The sequence below is a fragment of the Gordionus sp. m RMFG-2023 genome, chromosome 1 (genome assembly GCF_954871325.1).
Source record: "Gordionus sp. m RMFG-2023 chromosome 1, tfGorSpeb1-WG-v2, whole genome shotgun sequence".
NCBI classification, from domain to species: Eukaryota; Metazoa; Nematomorpha; class Gordioida; order Chordodea; family Parachordodidae; genus Gordionus; species Gordionus sp. m RMFG-2023.
In genome coordinates, this window is record NC_088775.1 from 77,855,049 (window position 1) to 77,876,488 (window position 21,440).

The window sequence follows — 21,440 nt, forward strand, 5'->3', positions numbered from 1 at the left end:
CTGTGAACTATCTAAAATGGATTTGGGTTCAATGAAATATCTCTGAACCTGTTTCCAAAATTTATATTGCAAAATTAAACTATCAAATTTTTTTGCTATATTTGACACTGCATTGCAACTTTTTGTTCTTTTCTTTGATTTTAGTCTTACCTTTATAATAATCCAGCAAACAACATTAAATATGCGCAGGTAAAATTAAAAATTTATACATAAAATGGAGTACTCTAAAATATAATAAAAACGTTTCCACGAAAATGTTAATAAAATACATGGTTTAAATAATTTAGATGATTTTTATATTTAATTTTAATACAGTTTTAAATTATGTTATTTTTTAAAATAAATAAAAGTTTAATATTTAAAAAAATAATTCTTGAACCCTGGATTTTAAATAAGGGTATGGATTTAGTAAAATATTGAGGGCTCTGGTTCACAGCCCTGGTTCCGCTTCCCGGAAAGAGATCAATAAAGGTAATATATTAATAATTCAATGTAATAATTTATCCTTAAAATAGAAATAACAAATAATAGAAATGTGTTAATTCTTAATAATATCAAGAAAAATATTACTTTATCACAGTTCCAACCCATCTAATTACTCAAAGTTTTGCAGGTCATCCAAAAGAATTTTTGTTGATAATTTCAATGAAAGATGTAAATAATTTATCAACAAACTAATTTTCCAATCTTTTGTATAATTTATTAAATTATTATAAATTCATTATTACAATAATATATATAGTATAATAATAAATATAAATTTGCTAAAAAAAATAATTTGTTTTATAATAATTTTGTTTTACAAGTAAAGATTAATCGAGGCACAACTTTGAATTAAACTATGAACTAATAGAAATCTATAACCATAAAATTTTCACGGGACATTATAGTTTAGAATTAACATTTAACTCGAATATAACAAATAAATCTATCAGGATAATTTCGCGTTATAAAATGTTCTAACAATATTATGAACTAAAATAAAGCCAAAATATCAAAAATGATACATTTCCACGATTATAGACGGAATTAACTTTTATTAGTAAATATTAATCGAAATGTAAACAATCTAAAATTTTAATTATTACGAGTAGGTTTGGGAAATTTTTTAAAATAAATAATCATTAATGCATAAAATAATTAAGATAGTTTATTTTAAAATAGGAGGTAAGAGGTTGATCTATGTGCCACGCGCCGAAATTTCAGCTTGATTGCTTTGATGTAAATTAGAAAGGGGCACAAGAACACTAACATAAGTCTTGGGGAAATATCCAGACTTTCCTCGGACTTTACCTTCAAACCAGTTTTCATCAATGTCCTTGGTGAGGGTGATGATGTCGTGCTCTTTAAATTCCAATTCTCCGGGATTAAGTGCTTCAAAATCGTAAAGCGCTTTACATTGTGGGCCTAATTTGCTATTTCCGGTGGCAGGATACATCGTTGAGTTATTGCTATTATTATGGCCTAAACTAGATGTGAAGTCTGAAACACAAATATTGAATAGTTAAAAAATGATATAAAATTATTAAACACAATTCACAAAGGCTGGGCAGATATTAAAATATAGGCTGAAATGATATTTCAAAAAACTAACCCAATATTTAACATGTAAAAAAGATATCAAAATTTAAGATATCACATCGTTTCATATACACTCTTTTTAATTTCTGCGTACAATAACATTAATATCATCATACACTTTTTAGTAAAATTTATCATATCATCAGTTGATTTTTTAAAGGTTATCAACGACGTGGCATGGTATGTATATAAAAAAAATATATTTTTTTTTTAAATAAGTAATATAATTTATTTTAAAAATAAATTCAGATAACAATATGTTTCACCCGTAATATATAAAGTGGTAAATTTTTATACTGAGAAAGACATTGAGAATTTAACATTTAATGAAATGGACTTAAGCTAGTTGACGCAGGCACATTATCCGCGGTTGATGCTACCATAAAATGAGGTTGAGCTAATCTGGGTTTTTCATTTGCTTCTTGTTTCCTAATTATTTGATATTGAATGGTATTTATTCTATTAATATAATGTAACTTTTCGGGTCCAAAATGTATCAAACTGTTATTAATTCTATCCTTCAAGAGGATTGTATAATTTCCCAATGAAAATATTTTTTTTTAAAAAATTAAGTTTGTATAAGATTATATTAGTTATCTCGGAAATTTTGATATTCAATTCTATTGGGGTACATCTCTCAAAACTACAAAAATAGCACATTACCATAAAACAGATGTTTTTAAATATAAATTTTAGAAACAAAAAAAACCACTCTATTAGAGATTAAATTTTTTTTCTTATAAGTCTCTTAATCAATTATTGTTTAATCATTTTAAACAGATGTTTTTGGCTATTAGATTATTAAAATTTCAATTATACATAGTATAAATTGATACACTAAAAGAATTATTTTAACATTGGTTTAATTGATATATTATGTATAAAAAAAATTAAACCCGAATTTAGGCGAATTAAACCCTAGCATTGTTTGATATTAATTTATTTTTTATTGGTAGAAAATTTTTTATTTAGACAAAGTTCTATAATTTGTTATAATATATATAATTTTTTATTTAATTTGACTGACAATTTTCACTTTTTAAAGAAATTATGTATATTCATTCATTCCTTTAGCACGTTGGTCTACTACCATTCCTGATGAGAACTCAAGAATATGCGCCTATCCTCGCATAAACGTGAAGGAAGCCGACAAAAACTTGTAACCCAGATAATTATAAGGGGTAGTACTAATTCCCCATTTTATATTATATCGTTACATATAACTACATATTATTCTCAATAAAGGCCGACTTATAGTAACCTTATAATTTTAACATTTTTTGTTAAATAATATAACTGACAATAAGAAATTGAGTATATATAGTCCAATAACTTTTTTCCCCACTAATTTAAAAATTATTTTAAGATAAATGATTTAAGAGAAAATGAAAATGTTTAGAAAATAAGCAGCATAATCAATTTTATAGTATACCTAGAATGTGATAAATTTTAATCAACATTCATCACCTTTATCAAAAGAATTCCTAAAATGTTTAATATTTTGTTTCTGTTGATTGATAATTATTAATTATTGTATTGCAATCATAGCAAGATCATGATTATTAGTATTTTATATGTATGAGCAACAATTTTTGTAAATTCGTTTTTATGTTAAAAGATTTAGTCAATCAAATATCAAAATTTTTAGCATTCGTGATAAGTGACTTATTAATTTAACTCTCCTGCGCATGAGAGGAAAACTATTTGAAAAATATTCTTGGGATAAAACATATGATCATTATTATTCTTCCGTAATATAATTTAAGTTTTTAAGAATTTCAATAAAAATCTTAATTTTATCAATACGTTTATTTTAGTTTTTTACTTACTCACCTTTTGATGGATGATCATAAATTAAGCTTAATAAAAGTTTTTATTTGATTCTTTATGATTATTAAACTATTAGATTCGATGAAGTGAAAAAGAAAGAAAAGGCCCAAACTACTACCTATAATACGAATACAAATATGAATAAAATAAGAAATACGCACTTTTTATTCAATTTATGAACCAAATCTTCGTAACTTATCACGCATTTCTTATGGTATTCTAGCATGGCTTCAGCGAAAGAAGATAATTCGGCTATCATTTCAACCTAACCATTAAATATTTGTCAATAAGAAAGATTCGCTAAAGTTGCATATACAACATTACTGTGAAACCTCTAAAGTTACAATGATCGTTTTAGGGGGGTTTTCCTTGTCAAAATCTTATTAAAAACGAACAAAATGTTCTAGCTCTTGAGGTTCACATTTAAAAGATTTCACTGCCACACAATAAAAAAAAATTAATTTTAAAAATAAAGGATTAAATAATATTATTTATATTAATAAATTAAACATCGTTTTGCAGCAGATATTGCATAGCTTGGGTAGCTTGACTTTTAGATTCAATGAACTTGGCTTCAGCTTCAGATAATTCCGAATCTATATATTATACAAACAAATAGTTGTCTAGTTATTAGCCTAAAAAAATTTATCATTGTGTAAAACATTTGAATACCTAGCTATATAACTGGTGTTAATATTTCATAATAATTTTAAGATATATCTGCTAAAACCATTTTTAAAATATGAATAAAAAAAAAAGTAAACATTTTATTAAATGATGTGAGCGGGAGGTAATAATTTTTTAACTTTCAAAAAAGAAAATATTTAACATTTAGGGCTGCATCGATCCATTTTTTTTCTTCCATCGATACCATGGAGCTGATAGATCTCATAAATCAATATTGCATTTATTTTAAATGTTGACTAAAGGTAGGTAAAAGTTAAAAAATAATTTTTTTAAAAAACATATTGAACTACAAAATATATCCTAAATATTTTATTAAAATTTTTGAATGATGTTAAAATAAACAAATTTATCAAAATCTGAGACAATATTTTATATATACGATGGCCATTGATGATAATTTTTTGTAAGTAGCACCATTTAATATGCTATAGATATGATTGATTAATACAAAATTGAGAAATTTTTTTAAATATTAAACCATAGTTTACGTCGTGAGTTGTAAGATGACATTTCACAAAAATTAATGCATATTCTTAAACATAGACAAAAATATTAAAAGGATAAAAAAATATTTAAAACATTGAGAGGCAAACTAGCTAGATGCAAAGTAAGTAAATGTTTAAAAAACTTATTAAATATCGGTATCGGTTCTATAAAATTATCAACCAATTGAATATTGGCGCCAATACGATACTTAATGCATGCAGCTCTAAAAAAATATTTTAAAATACAACAAATAAAAATATGTCTTTTACTATTATTATTCATTTTTTCCAGCCCTTATTAGAGTCCTGCTGGACTGGCCCGTCAGCCAATAATTTTAAGAAAATTAAAAAAGTTTTTTTTAAAAAAAAATCAGGCGATGGGTAATGTTTACTATTCATTTTCATATCATATTTGCTAATGAATATAATTTTAAAAAAAAAGATAAAAAACGTAATTAAATTATCAAAAGTTATTGTTGAATATTTAAATTTAATGCATAACAATTTAAAAGTAGAGAACAAAATAAATATTTTAAGTTTGAGATTTGTTATGCTTTTTATAAAAAGTGGGGCCATATTTTAGATTTTGTGGATCTTTGGTTTATATATTAAATTATAATAATGTACCGGTTGTTTTTTTGCGTTTTTTAGCATCAAAATCGAGCCTTCTTCCATAAGTCTTCTTGCAGAGATGCTAAAAATGTTGAGCATATAATCGTTTTTTTTAAATTTTACAAGATATATAAGGTATTTTTTTACCAGAACTTCCTTAACTTCCTTTTCTTGCAAATTTTTGAATGGCTCCAAAACATTCTGCCTAACATTATCTTCCAGTGCATATTTAATGTCAGCTAGATGTTTCATGGATTCACCAGATTGAATCAAGGATTGGCCTACCATTTATGTTAAGAAAAATTAAATATTTAAATTTAATAATCTTAGAATATATTTATATCAAAAATTATGAATAAAATTATACAAATTTTTGTGGTAGCATCAACCCCCCCCCCTCCTCCATCAATTAAAAGTCAAGATTCAAAAATATAAAATGTGTATTGATGATAGAAGAACAACCAATATTATATTTATAGGAGGCTAAGTATTAAATGTATTACACACCTACTTTTAAATATTACTAAATTTAAATAATTCGGCAGAAATGAAAAACAAAACATTTATAGGTGTTGTGCCAAAATGTATATAAAATATATATAGATCACGAATTTTAATACCGAATAATGAGTTATAACCAAGAGCCTCACCATACTTCAACATAGCGGCACCCAATTCGCCTTCTGGTTGCGTATAAGGCGCGTTACTTTCCTGACCTTTCATCTTTTGATAAGCGCTTAGAGCTCCTAATTTGGCTCTGGTCGCTGTTGGTGATATTAAATTTTTAATGGTGTAATAAAGCAAATTGAAATTAACAGATTAGTGAACTTTAAAAAAAATCATACCCGGATTGGGTTGTAAGAACTCTTTCGTTTTCTGAGAAATATCCTCCAACAATTCTGAAGTAACGTTGCATCGCTATTCATAAAATAAATTTATTACTCATACATGATTTTTTCATGAATTTTAGCAGAGATATGAATAACCCTAAAGCCCAGCCTATTCCAAATCGGGGCAATTTGAGAAAAATATTTTTTCCGGCCCAGCAGGTAATTTTCCAAAGTGGGTCCCAAAATTTTGTTTTTAAAACCTTGTATAATAAATTTCTGATTTCTATTTTATAAATAAAAAAAAATTAAGGGACAAGCTAACATTTAATCATTAAAAACTAAAGAGGCTTGGAATAATCAAAATATATTTAATGAAAATGTGCCCACCTCCTTATCTTGAGCGATAAAGAACAAATTAACAATGATTTTTGAACCATTTCTATGTTACTGAAAAAGCAACCTTTGAGAGGTCACCTGTTGGAGGTTACAGAATTATTTTTTATAATTCTACATTTTTTTACAAATTTAAAAATTTACCTAGTAGGTAAATATCAACAATTATTAATATTTATATTTAAATGTCAAATTCAATTTTTTTTTTACATATTATTATTTTACAATTATGCCAAAAAGCTAATTTACGTTTCGTAAATAATAATGTATTTAGGATATAATTGTCCAAAAAAATGGGACAATTGGCCCTTAATAGTGCGCATGAGCATTTGCGATTTTACGTACTAAAAAACGTAACTCATCCCTTATTTGAATTGCGGCTGTTTTAACCAAGTTATAAAAAATAATTGGTTTTTGTAAATTATATCATCGTCTGCTTTTTATTTCATTGATTTCTAAATATTCCATTTTAAGAGATAAGTTATTTTTTTACATTTTATATAATTTTAAATTTAATTTACATATACTCAACCCATTATGAAAAGATTTTAGTGAGCTCCCCTTTATTCTTATCTAGATAACAATTTTGTCGGCTTTCTTGCGAACCGAACTTAAAGAAGTGGTGATAGACCAACGTGCAATATGAATGAATAAAAAATTATTGAAAAACGCAAGCTAGTTTGTGTTTTTTTAAATGGTTTCTAACGCCAAGCGGTAAAACAATTTGCCCGATATCATTTTATGCAATATTTGCGTTTGAAGGGATCAATTTGTGCGCACTATAATACATTATTACCTATAAAATGCAAATCAGTTTTGGAGGCAGAGTAAAACAAAGTTATATAACATAGAAAATCGGACATGGTTTTACATAAAGATGTATGGGCTGGGTCTAGAAAAATAGATGGTTCATCAGGGCTAGAGCTCTGGATCATGTTATAGTTCTGGAAAAAATACTAAGGAAAATTTACAAGAGTGGGAGAAGCGCTTCTATCCAAAAGATATCATTTACATGTTTGTTCAAGTCAAATAAATGATTTTCGTTTATAAATCTGTTTTAAATAAAGTGTACAAAATTTTTAAGACTCGATAGTTAAATTAAAACACGTTTTTTAAAATAATTAAACAAATATTATAATTTTTTTTTAAAAAAGGGGGTATAATATAAATATACTATTTTAAAATATGCATAATAAATCTTTAGAAGGACATACCATCTTATTCTATAGTTAAGTTTAGTGTATTATAATAATATTTTTTTTTTCAATAATTAGCATTGTTATATTATTCTCGATCACATTTTATGTTTTATATAGCCTTGCCTTGACTATGATAATTTTAAAAAATGAATATAAAATATGTAACAAAATGATGTGTTTAATTTATCAATTATATTTATTTATTTGAAATTAATAAATCGAAGACGAGACCGACTTTGTTGGACGCATTACCTTGGGGTTGATTGGCCATTTTTATGTAAGTCAATTAAGAATGGGAATAGAAAAAATTGATTCGAGGTATTGTCCTCTATTCAAAATTTATAATTGATAACACTAAGGTAAAAAAAATTCTGCTAAAATGGTGCGAAATTCATAGAGTAGATATTATTAGATTTTTTAAATTTAAAATTTGTCCTCAGTAAATGATTTAAAATTAGGTAATTCCTAATCCTCTGAATTGACATAGTTAGTGATGGGGAGAAACATGTCACGAGTTAATCATTTTTCAAGTGTGAGAACGAAAAGTATTATGGTGACCGGAAACCTAATTCTGCCAAATCTTATCACCATATTTATTTTAAGATGATTAAATTTAATAATCCCTTTTTTTACCATTGCAAAAAAAAATATTTGATATAACCTTCAAAAAAATATCATCAATAAAAGGATTTCATAATTATTAACATATCATTTAAATAATAAATTCGAATTTTCAATCTAAAAAAAAATGTTATAATACTTAATAGAAGATTGTATTTTGGAAATTCCATTAATTGTTTATAATACATATATTTTTTTTTACTAATAAATTGTTATAATAATACAATAATAAAGAACAATATTATCGATTTTATTTGATGCCAATTTACTTTTATTTTTAAAAGGATGAATTATTATTATAAAATAATCTTAAAAATAAATTATGGGCAAATTATAATATTCCTTTAATTTAATAAAAATATATTTTTTTTATACTTAAGGATTTTTTAAGCTTAGTCCAAATGCTATCTGCAAAACCTGGAGGCCAGTCACGGTCCAAATAAAAAATATTCATAAGGAGCTGACCCAAGTCAAAAAAATAAAATTCTTAAAAATGATTGACCTTTTCGGGTAAAGGGGAGGGTAGGCGGGTAAAAGGGGGTATCTTGATTTTATTTAAATTTTTGATTCAATAATGGCACCCGGGATTAGTATTTAATAAAATTGTTTATTTAAAAGGATATATTTTTAAAAAAATTGCGAAATAAGGAAACTATAAATCGTGCCATTGTTATGCGTTTTAACGATTTTTAATGGAGTTTTGTCTCGGTTTAAATGTAGACGAATTATTGGGATGAAAGAAGTAGTCTCAAGTCATAGGAGATAGATACCTTTGTAAGGGGGCAGGGTTTCATTTGTTTACGGGGGTGTAGTATATACTCATGAACCCCTAATTCAATGATCGCGGATTAAAATTGATGATATTTAAAAATTTATTTTCCCTTAGTAAATTATAAAATTAACAAAAAAAATTTAACGGGTTTAAGAGGGAAACTAATTTTTGCGCCCCCCCCCCTTTAAAGAATTATGTTGCGTTTGTGTTATCCCATCAGGGAAGACATGAATCAAAATTTTAAAAATAACGGCATTAGTTAAGAGGGTTTAGTGCTGACCACCTCAACATTGACTATTGGTATTATTATTGCCAATATAATACTACACTTGTTTATTATCACCAAAATATTTTCTATATTTATATATGACGTATATTAATTAACATAAACTAATTAATCAATACACCCCCCCCCCTATAATATTATAAAATAGTTATTTTATTGATTTTGAACATGAAATTGTAATCTTCCCTCATAACATTTTTTTGTGTCATGTTTTCATTTCAAATTAATATATCACCATAATATAACATAGGTATTAAAATCCACATTTTAAAACCATTTTTGAATATTTCCATATGAAATTACTTCACGATTGAATTTAGAAGACAAATTTTTTATGTTAATTTTTATTTCTCGTTTTTCCTAATTTTTTTCACTTGTCTTTAGGACTTTTAAGAATGTTGCTCCTCAACAAAAATTCTACTAAAATGCATATTTAAATTTCCAAACCATCTATTCATGTTAAGTTAATCAAAGGGAGTGGCCATCTTATGAAGTTTTATTAATAATTTATAAAATATCATTACAAAATAAATGCTAACAAAAAATAGAAAAATATTTTAGTTTCAAATGTCCTAAAAAAATTAGGTGTTTTTTAAAAATTACAACATCCATTAAATTTAAAAAAGTACTTTTTTTAAAAAAAATATTTATATATATATTATTTTTAAATTAAGGTTACCGTCATTTTGCCATATTTTCTTATGATTTTTAATTATATAATAAAAATAATTAATGCTTGTTTAATAGTGAAACCTTCATACGATCACGTCAAGGCAGTTATATTTTGGTCAACGCCAAAAATATATGAGATTTTTTTAAACTAAGATTGGCATGGAGAACCAACTTAAATGGGTCAAGATAATGAGGTGGCCACCTTGTAAGGTTTTTCGAATTTTAAATGTTTGTAATATCAAGGTTCTAGCGACAATACAGACATAATCTATTTTTCTAATAGCTATAAAATAATATCGACATGTTAATTCCAATTTCACATTAAAAAAACTTTTTACTTCTCTATTAATAAAAATCAATCCTTTTTCTTCCAATTTTTAGGTAAAATATTAATTATCAATTATAAAAAAAATTAAAAAGGTCCTTCCTTCCATTTTTTTTTCTTTCATTCGTCCTTCCTATTTCTTTAGAAGCCAAATTAATAAAATATATTTTAAATAATTAGGCCTACCCGTCAAAAAATGTTTTTCAGTTTAAAAAAATTAAATGATTAAATGTTACAAAAATCTATATTTTTATACCTTTTCCATATCAATGAAGTCATCTTCTAGTTTGGTGCTGTCAGCAGTTCCGAGTTTTTCCCTCAGATACTATTTAAAAAAATACAATTTTATAAATAGAATAACGAGTGAATTGAATTAATTAAATAATTTTGTTCTTTTTCAAGAATAATAGAAATGTGACAGGGGTTTAATATTTTTCGTTTCTATTAAAAGAAGGGATGATTATCAGAAACTTGCATGGCCGATCCAAAACCAAGCTCGTAAAATAGCATGGTTTTAAAAATCTGAGCCGGCTATAAAAATGAGAACTTCAAACCCGGGCCGGATATAAAGACCTAAAAGGTGGGGAGGGCAAATTCTTAAATTACACTAATTAATCAGTTAAAAATCATATGAAGGATCATTAAATATTCATTAGTTTCACATAATTTTGAATATCCCTCTGAAGCTATTTATAAAAATCAAGATGAACAAAATTTAAAAAAAAAAATCATTGCCGGGCCTAAAAATATTCTTTTTTAAAAAAAATATCCGGGCCAGGATTTAAAAATATTTAAAAAAAAATTAGACCTCTACAAGATTTTGGTATGGTAATTAAGTTTTTCATTCAAAAATAAATGAATAACGAATTTCGTTATAAATTATTTTTATTTCTTTCGTAGTAGCTGGTAGGTAGGTGATAAATTTTTTTAAAATTTGATGTTTATAATTTTTTCCTTTTCACTAAAATATGCTTCTTAATCAAGGTTTTTATGTTAATAATAATATTTATTGGGATAAAATGTATATGTAAAAATTATAAGGAGATTGAATGAGCACGAAAATTCTGAACGTTCTAGTGTTGTTGAAAGTTCAGGCGAATTCAATATTTTATCTAATAGTAAATTATTAAAGTTTGGAAATTTTGTCAGATGGCAGAAAAGGTTTGACACCTATTGGCGAAATTTAGAGTTACTACAGCTAAAATCTTGATTTAGCCTTTTTTTAAATGGGCTTAAAACAACATTAAGCATACGTTTACAACACAATTTATTTTATGTAAAGAAAATATGTAAAATAAAAATAGAAAATATAGTTTAATTCGTGAATAAATAAGCTATCTAGAAAAAATTTCGGGCAACTCCCTAATTTGACTAAAATTTTGAGTCCCAATTAAATTCATAGTACCTACAATGCATTGGAAAATGTCTTTTAATTGGAACTGTTTAAGTTGAGTAAAACCTTGGTCAAATTAGAGAGTTTTTAGTGTACTTAATTGCCCTTTTGCAATCCTATCTAAGGTCGCCCATACCTTTGATAATATAATTATTTATTTGTTGATATAGTCACTATTTCCCACTTCTTGATTTTTTAAAAAACTTTACTCATTTTTAAAAAAAAATTCATTTGATAAAATAAATTGCGAAATTAAATCAGGCAAAAAAGGAAGAATAGGAGGGTATTATAAAATTTATATTTCTCTGACCACGGGCAGGGCCTAATTGATGATATTATAGCTGGCCCAACTCTTCGTTACTCTATTAAGAATTATTGAGCCGGCCCTACAATAACTTTAATGTTAAATACTAATAATAAATTTTTAAAATGCTGAAAGATGATTATTCACGTAATTAGATTAAATATTTTATAATAGAATCACTATTAATTTGTTAATGACTTTTGTCTATTTTTCATAATTACATTCGATATTAGGTGCAATATATTACGACGAATATGGACATTTACAATTAAATTATAATTATTTATTCGTTTATTTGAAAATAGCTATGAAAGCATTGAGATAATAACAATCAGATTATAGGTAAGTATAAGTATTCGGCGAATGCGCATAATTGATGAATTTATATTTGTTGAGAATGACTCATATTCTTAAATATTAGATTTCCTTAAATTTTAAGTGACATCATTCACGAATGCCTTAATCTTTCCCGCTTGAGAAACTAATTATAAATTTAAGTTTATATAAGCAATTTCGGTGATAGCAACAATATATATAATCATTTAGGCTATCATATTTAATTTTTACATAACCAAGGAACACCTTTGACTCCCCCCTCCAATCCCGAGAAATTAGATGGAGGAAAACGTGAATGGTTATGAAGGGTATAGCTAACTCCCGTTTAAAGTTAAATATATCAAAGTGCGATATTGAACCAACCAAGGTTTCATATGATCGCGATAACCAATGTTTATTTTTTAAATTCATAAAAAAATGATCATTATCAAAAAGCGTCTGAGGCCTAGTCGATTGAGCGCGTGTATCTCAATCTGATAGTTTTCGGTTTTAATCCAATAAGAACCATGTTTTTTTAAGCCAACTAGCTGGTCCCTTCTTAGAGGGGGGGGGGGTGTTGATATATAGAATATTGGTAGCGAACGCAGATTCCGTCTTATAAATATATTTAAAAAAAGGTCCTATTACATTTTTACAAAAATTGGTCGTTGTTTAGAAATCGATATATGTTGACTATGAAAACTAACATTAATCGTCAACCCCCATAACTGGTAGATTATATATCACTTAAATTTTATATATAAATGGCAAGAACCTGGAAACTAGTGATTTTTTTGTTCGACTTTGTTCCAAATTTTTAAAATAATTATATTATAGTTATTTTAAAATAAAAAATTTCCAATTAAACGTTCCTAGAAGCTGAAATGTTCTACGACTGGAAAATTCTAAATCTAGGATCATTTTAAAAACAAATTCCCATCCATTTTATTGTTTCTCGTAGAACACTTTTTGCCCTCCGGAACGTACCTGGACTCTTAAATTGATCAACAGGAAAATTACAAATTTAAAACATTGGTTAAGCTGGGCACAAATATTTCTAAAAAAATAAAGGCAGGCAAGTGAATTTGAAATATTTTTAGAGTTTTACATATTTAGTAGGACTGTGCCGATATTATATTAAATTGGCACAGATATTTAACGTTTTGTAAAAATATCGGATTAGGTCGATATTTTTTATATTGTTTTTGGTTATTTTAAAATTGTTTAAATAATTACTTTTTTTATTTTATAAATAATTTCAAAATAAATTAATAAAAAAAATTAAAATACAATTTTTATATTTTACTGTTTAAAAAAATAGCTAAAAATTTTACACAATTTTTTGTTATATCTGCAACAAGAAAAGGATCTAAAATCACATTCAGTTAGTGCTGTTAAACCAATTTAACCAATTTCTAAAAATGGATAACTTAATATTTTGACCAAAAATAAATTACTCAAACTATATTATTTTGCCCACATATGGCAGGAAGGTTTGGACGTAATTGGCGAAATTTCGAGGTTTAGGTAATAATATTTTGGCTTTAATCTTGCTATAGCCCTTTTAAAATTGGTCAAATGGAGCTATATAACAACACTACTCAATCATCCAAAAAACATTGCAAATATAAAATGAGATTATTAACTAATGGAGAAAAAAAAACTTAACTATTTTGAAAGTTAGTTAATTTTTAAAACAAAGATAGATGGCAAATAAAAATCAAAATGTTGAATCGGTATTAGATCAATTTTTTAGTAATATCTGAAAATCAGTGAAAAATTTGTGGATCAGGACAGCCCTAATATTTCATAAGAACCAAACTAACCAAAAAATTTTAAAGTGGAAGGATTGGTTAAACAAATTTTTCAGATGAATGGATAGGCAATTTATTTCTTAAACCATAGGTGGAAAGTTAAAATAATATTAAACAATTGACAGGCTTAAATTCAGTTTAAAAACTTGTCTATTACAGATCTTTAATGCATATAAACATTTAATTTAAATTAAAAAAAAATATGTGCAAATATTTGTATTTTATTCCGCCGCCTAAAAATGTTTATAAATTAAAAAATAAAATACAAGAAACTTTGCAGATTACTGAAAAAACCAGGTTACAATATTTACCTTTTTTATAATAACAATTATAGAGGAACATTATTGAGGTGCAACCATATCTAGTAAACCCGATTAATTAAAAAAAACTAAATGGCGTGTAATAAATATATCAAGAAAATTCAAATTAAAAACTGAATGAACTAGTCATTTAAAACAATTTATCTTCAGTATCATGATGTATATAATAGGTTAAATATTCCTTAATCAATATTCAATATAGATATTAAAATGGTGCTATTAGTCTTAAAAGTATGAGCAAGGTAATTGTAGCCTAATAAATATATGTAAATTTTCAACCCCCCCCCCTTTACCATGATGATGTTGATATTAATATAAAGATATTACCAATCATTTTTGGTTAAGATAAGAATATTTTTAGCCAATTGTACTATTATTAAAATGGTGTCAAACCATATATGAAAAATTATATATTGATTAAATAACAGAATTTTATAATTTGGCTAATAATGTAGGCTACTATAGTATATTAGATAATGTTAACTAAGGGTTTGGTCAAAAAATATAGGCAAAATTTCACCAAAACACATACATGAGTTAGAACTAAAGTTGTGTATTTTTTAAAATGTGTATATATAAATAATTTTGGTAAAGAATATTTTCAACATTGGTTCTAGTTATAAGATATAGATCAAATAATTTAAACGTACAAGCTTTGCTGGTATGATGTAAATGCCTAGGTTAAACTTTTTATATAATTTATTTTATAATTTATCTAATTATATGTGATAAGATTCATAAATAAGAAATTTTTAAATATTCATATAAATTTGCATATATAAGAAGTAAATTTATATTATTAATAAGAATAAGTATAAATAGGAGATAAAATACCTATTTTTTTTAAAAAAAAGAAAAAAAATACCCCTTTTTATAATTAAATTTTATCAAATTTTAAAAAAATGATACAGTTTAAAAATATAAACATATATTGATTAATATATGATAGTTTTTACCTGATCAGCTTTGTTCATTTGTTTTTTGAAGGATGTTAAAGACATTTTTAGTAATTTTTTAATATATCATATGACTTAAATTAGCATTTTATTCTCCACTAAAAAATTTCATAAATTATAATTTAGTCACTCATTTATTAGTGTGGAATCTTTATTATATAAATTTTTTAAATGTATTATATTTATAAACATTAATATTGATTTATTGTAATAATAAAGACAATTTAAAATTATAAAGCAAAATAGTGTCACTCTAAAAATAACTTTTCTATAAATATTGGATCATATATTTTATATTTTGGAAATTCATGATTAATATAATATTATTTTAATTAAATGTTCCAGGCCTTTAGTGTTTTTAATATTTTAGTAATTATCATTAAAGCTAATAAATATCCATCTCCCCCCCTACACATACCCCACAAAGAGAAGTATTTGAAAGAAAAATAAAAGATAATAACTATTTAAAATAATGATTACAATTTAAAATTTTTAGATAAATGTTTATTTATATGAAAAATAAGTTAAACCCCAAAAATATTTCCCAATACAATTTATGGAGTAAAAGTCCACCATAGTGCTTCCCTCACTCCCTTAAAATCCTGGATATGCCTATGAATGGCTCTATTAAATTTTGGAAGACCTTCCGAAAAAATTTAAGATTGTGGTGGAAAATAATAAATTTGTGAGTGAGAGTCACACAAGATTGGACCGGTAGCAACATCCTCAATAATAAATCACACCCATTTGTGATCTGAAAAATTATTATTATATTTTTTATATTTTTCCTTATTGTGCATAGTGAATATCACAATTATAAAATAAATAGAAATTAGAAGCTTTTTAAAAAATAAAAGATTGAAAATATTTATTCATTTTAACATATATTTTGTAATAATTAGAATATTATAAATAAATAATGTTAAACAATAAGTTGTTGGAAAATAATTATACTTAATGCATAAAAAAAAAATATATAAATATTTTTAGTTTTATACTTTTTCTTTAATGCTTTTATAAAAATTCACTAATCCTGAATTTATTCATTTTTAATATAAATTTTTTTAATAATATAACAAAATTAATAGAGTTGAATCGTTAACTTACGGAATAAGCTAAATATAGATAAAAATAATTAATCGGGAGTAGTTTTAGACAAATGCGCTAATATGGAATACGTTTTTATTCCTTGCTTTATCTTTAGTTTATTTAATGGGAGGACCAACTATAAATGTGGCGAAAGAAGTCAGTTATATTTTTATGTGATATAACATATTTTATTATTCAATATATGTACTTTTTATTCAATCTTTTTGCGATGACTCCTAAAATTATGATTTCAATAATAAATAATTAAATTAGAATTTATCAAGGATGTCAAAACTTGAGTTTATATGCTTAAAATAAATCCATCCAGAAATTCCGTTTATTATTTTTCTGAGTTTTCCTTTTATAAAATAATAATAAATAAAATCGATAAACGACTTCCGATAAATAAGGAGTAACAAAGTAAAAATAAAATAAATGATAAATAATACTCATTTAACTATTGAAACATCTCCTAATTTTCTCATAAATTTTTTATATAACTTTGAATTTATTTCTTTTAACCCCAATTTTTTTACACTATAGGGTTTAATTCAAATCTCTGCTTTAATTTTTGCGTATAACCTTCTAAGTCTCCCTGGATTGATATAGAACTTCTTGGATCAAGTTAGTTTACGCAAATGGAGAACGGATTTAAGAGCAAACTACAAATCACCTCTCTAAATGTCAAGGGAATCAGAAATAAATTAGCAGTCCTCTTAAGGATGTTAGTAGATAAAATAGTGGATATTATGGGTACCCAAGAGACTCATAGCCAGAAAAGTACGATGGCCACCTTTAATTACTAAGCTCAGGGGTTACTATGAACAGTTGGTCGAGGGTAGCGCTCCTAATCAAAATATATAAACAAATTCACACATCCTCCGAAAGGTGCGAACTTCTATTAATAGATACATTTTTAAAGCCAACTAACGCCCCACCAAAGAAAAGAGAAAGGCTCCTGTTTCTGGGTGACCTGAAAAATTTAGTCCCTCTACCTAAGAGACATATCATAATAATTATAGGTAATTTGAACACCAGAATCGGCAAGGAAGATATCTACATCCGGTAGTCATGGGAATTGCTGCAGTACAAAAACCAAACAGAGAAGACAGCATCGATTTTTGATCTCTATCGATGCAGATATTTTAAAATTGAAAACACTTTTTCTCTCACAAAGAAACAAATATTATCACCTTTGAAAGAGCAAACCAGAGATCACAAATAGTATTTTTCTTGTCCAAAATTCATTTGCTGTTCATCGGTGTAAAAGCCTTTTCAAATTATAGGATGTCTTAATAAAATGCTTAAAGCAAAATTTCCTTATTTTTTCAAAAACAAATGAATCCTCTTTACCACTGCCAGTCTATGAATAGCAATAATGTAGCCAAATTTAATTATATCGTTTATTCATCAAAATTATTTAAATTTTAGGAATGTTGTTGGATATATGCCAATGGAGTGGTAGCTAGCAGGTTAAGATCCAAATTAAATGGTGCAAATATTGATTAAGGCTCTAATGACCAGCCTATTTCCCCCGACAGATCATCTTTAGTAAAACTTTATATTTCAAAAATGGGTGTACTTTTGTTTTAATATTAACGTCATTAGCTCTTTAAAATAACATAGTGAGCGCTGAAATTTAATTTCTGATTATCTCCAATAATCGATATGCATTTAAAATTTAAACCCAAATGTAATAATTGAATAGACCATATCTCGAATATTTGAGGCTATTTAATTTACAATTCCAAAATAAAAATTAATACTTTAGATGGAGTTCTAGCACATGTAAATTTTTATTTGTAATTTCGAATAAAAGAAAATTATCTGTTAGATGGCACTTGGACAACGGCATCGTAAATTGATATTAAAATTAGTAATAACACTTAGATTGAATTTAGAAAAGTTCGCCAGGTGCCAGATAAATTTTTTGACTGATGCCTTAAGAACTGGCCTATTTTTTTTATGCCCTAATAACTTATACACATTATTCTCGTAGTAAACTAATTTTCATGAAAACAAATTTTTATAATTATCTATAACTAGTGTCAAACAGCTCGATTAAAAAAATCGATTTTTAAAAAAGGCTAAAAAAAATATTACACAAGCTGAGATTTTGCTAACAGATGTGACAAAGGGCATAGGCAATATTTATCTGGCCAAAACTGGCATAGATAGGGTGACTTATTACGAATTTATTTAATGTAGTAAGTATTCCTTTATATATCTTTGTTTAACATGCAAAATAAAATCAGCTGACATAAAATATTGTGACGTGGATAATAATTGTGTGTTTCCAATTTTGAAACTCTATATAATGGAATTACAAATGTTAAATATTCCGTAAATAATTTATGAAAACTTTTTGAATTTCATTTCCGATAATATTCCCCAAATTTCTATCAACGTTTGCGTCTTTTACAATAATGGGCTAATTTATTTTTACAATAAAAAATTACATCTTTCTCATTTTTAAATTTATACTTTCTATTTTACCCCGTGAGCTAACCACATTACCTAAGGTAGTTGATAAATAGCAAGCTCTATGCTTTTACTAAATTTGAAATAATCTCCATAATGTGATAAATAGAATTCTGGTCATTTAAAAAATTTAGTAGACTAATGACAAGGCTAATTAATGATATAAATAACTTAAAGCCCATAAATTGAAATAGAAAATTTATTGAGAAAGAGTAAAAATATAACTTTCCTAAAAAATATTTTATTATAAAAAATGAATTCTAGAAATTATTATCTTTTGTTTGGAAATAAATAAAAAAAATTGCTTGTAATATTACCCAAAAACCGCTTTGAAAAAAAAGGTTCTATCTGGCAGTGGCCTTATGCTTATTTGGAACTTGAAAATATTTTTAGGAAGAGGCATGGTAATTAAATTTAAAATTCCGAAAAGTTATAAATTATTTTCCAAATTATTAAAATCATAGGCGTAGCCAGAATTTTTTTAAGGGGGGTGGGCACTATTATTATAATTTTTTTCTATCAATTTTATTGGGGTATTTAGGTCCACTTATTGTTGGCCTTTGGCTATGTTAGATTTATATTTTAAAAAAAATAGTTACTCATTTTTTTAATAAAAATTTCCTAAAAATTTTGAATTATAACGTCATTTTAAAAAGTTATTAATTTTTACTTATTTTACTTTCAAATTCTTGTTTATTGTGATATATTGTATATATTTGTGGGTGAGAGGGGGTGGGGGTTTATAGGGGGAAAATTTTTATTAGTTTAAAATGACAATTAACGAGAACAGGCAATTTCTGGCTAAGCCTACCTTAAAATTTATTCCGATATTGACTCCAACCAAAGTGCAGTCTAAGATATTCTCTTCGTGTCTAAATTTTAAAAAGGCTTATTGTAATTATTTAATAGACTAATACTATCCAAGTTATCATTAATTTTAATTTATTAATAAGATTAAAGTTTTATAAAAATCCAATCATTATTTTTCTAGTTAGAAATTGAAGAAGAGAAATAGATTATCAAGCAAACTCATACAATTTACCATATGAAATAATAGCTCAAAAAAGGAAATGTTTTGAAAATTATTTTAAAATCAAATCTTATTAAAGATTAAATTATTTTTTATATTGAAAAATAATATTTCTTTCAATTTTATATATAGTCATTCAAAACTAAAATAAAATTGGACCGTATTAAGATTCGGTTGGGTTTTTATATGTGGTCTATAGTTCGGCTTGGTCTTTAGAATAGGTTCCGCTGTTTGGTAAGGTTTATAAAATGACTCCAAACCGAATTAAAATTTTTTACTTTCCTTCGGAATTTATAATTTTCCCGTTTAAGTTAAAATTTACTACTTTTTCAACAACAGTCTAATAAAAAAAATCTTATTGGCCCGATAAAATTTGTAACTTATTACGCATGGGCGCTCTAGTATTTTATATTTTCAAAATGATATTATTATAAGAAAAAGTCATAAGAATTATTTCATATATTTTTTGAAAGCCCCCCCCCCCCCCCCGGTTACAATTAAAATAAAAAAATATATATGAAGTGTCAATATAATATATTATAATTCTATAAATTAAAAAAAAGTTTATATATTCCTTATAGCTGTCAAAGGTTCAAGATGATTTTTGAAAAGTGGTTGAATCAGGTTTTTCTTAAAATAAATATTACCCAACCCACGATTTGTGTGAAAATCTCGAGGATTCAGTAATATTTCTTTAGCTTAAATCTTCATTTATACATTTTTTAAAAAAAAATTGCAAAAATACAAGTTTCTAATCAACACTTGTTCCTTCAATCAAGTGATTAATAATATATATATTATATTTTAATAATATATGGATGTCTTTATGAGGGGGGATTAACCAATCAATTTTTAAATAGTTTTCTGAGCTATTGATTGAAAATTTTAAATCCTCTGGCCCCATATGGTGAACGAATTGGCATCAAGAGAGCTCTTCAAATTAATTATAATATCTTATATAGCTTTAGGCTTAGTTAATAGTAAGCGCGCATTGGTAATTTTTCAAAAATAAGCAAATAGGTAAAATTTATAATAGAGATGCTATTCATTTCTCATCGCACATTCATTAGAAATCTTGCCTATAATCTGCTTACTTTTGAAAAATATCAGCGATACGTGTCACATCGCTTGAGCGGGCGCGCTTAATATAAACAGACCTTATTCGAATTTTTTTTTAAATTAAAAATATAAATTTTTTTATTTACTTGATCTGCTATATTTATATTTTTTTGAAAAGAAGATTTTAAGGAATCCATTTTCCTTGAATATAATTTATGTTATTGAAAATTTTTTTTTTTAAATCATTAAAATAACTATTTAAAAATAGAACGACAAAAAAAATTTCCATAAACTTTTATAACAAAAATTAATATTATTATGTTGGTATTGGTATTAAGAAGCATAGGCTATACAATATTTTATCATTATTATAGTTATGTTACCTT

General features: G+C 25.6%; 1 protein-coding gene across 1 annotated transcript; it reads right to left on the minus strand.

Annotated features, from left to right (window-relative positions):
- Positions 1–852: 852 nt before the first annotated feature.
- On the minus strand, positions 853–15,506 carry LOC135922698 (endophilin-A-like). The gene is made up of 10 exons (XM_065457131.1): positions 15,396–15,506; positions 10,550–10,618; positions 6,041–6,113; positions 5,816–5,959; positions 5,343–5,476; positions 5,211–5,277; positions 3,922–4,007; positions 3,573–3,676; positions 1,919–2,010; positions 853–1,482 (listed from the first exon to the last, which is right to left on the minus strand). The coding sequence occupies exons 1-10, from the start codon at positions 15,438–15,440 to the stop codon at positions 1,181–1,183; spliced, it is 1,116 nt and encodes a 371-aa protein (XP_065313203.1). The 5' UTR covers positions 15,441–15,506; the 3' UTR covers positions 853–1,180.
- Positions 15,507–21,440: the final 5,934 nt, after the last annotated feature.

Bases quoted from the DNA above. Each gene is read 5' to 3' on its own strand.
- LOC135922698 (XM_065457131.1), bottom strand. From the start codon at position 15,440: ATGTCTTTAACATCCTTCAAAAAACAAATGAACAAAGCTGATCAG. The intron at 10,619-15,395 runs GTAAAAACTATC...TTTTTTAAATAG, and splicing joins AAATGAACAAAGCTGATCAG to TATCTGAGGGAAAAACTCGG. The intron at 5,278-5,342 runs GTAAAAAAATAC...CAACATTTTTAG, and splicing joins AGGAAGTTAAGGAAGTTCTG to CATCTCTGCAAGAAGACTTA.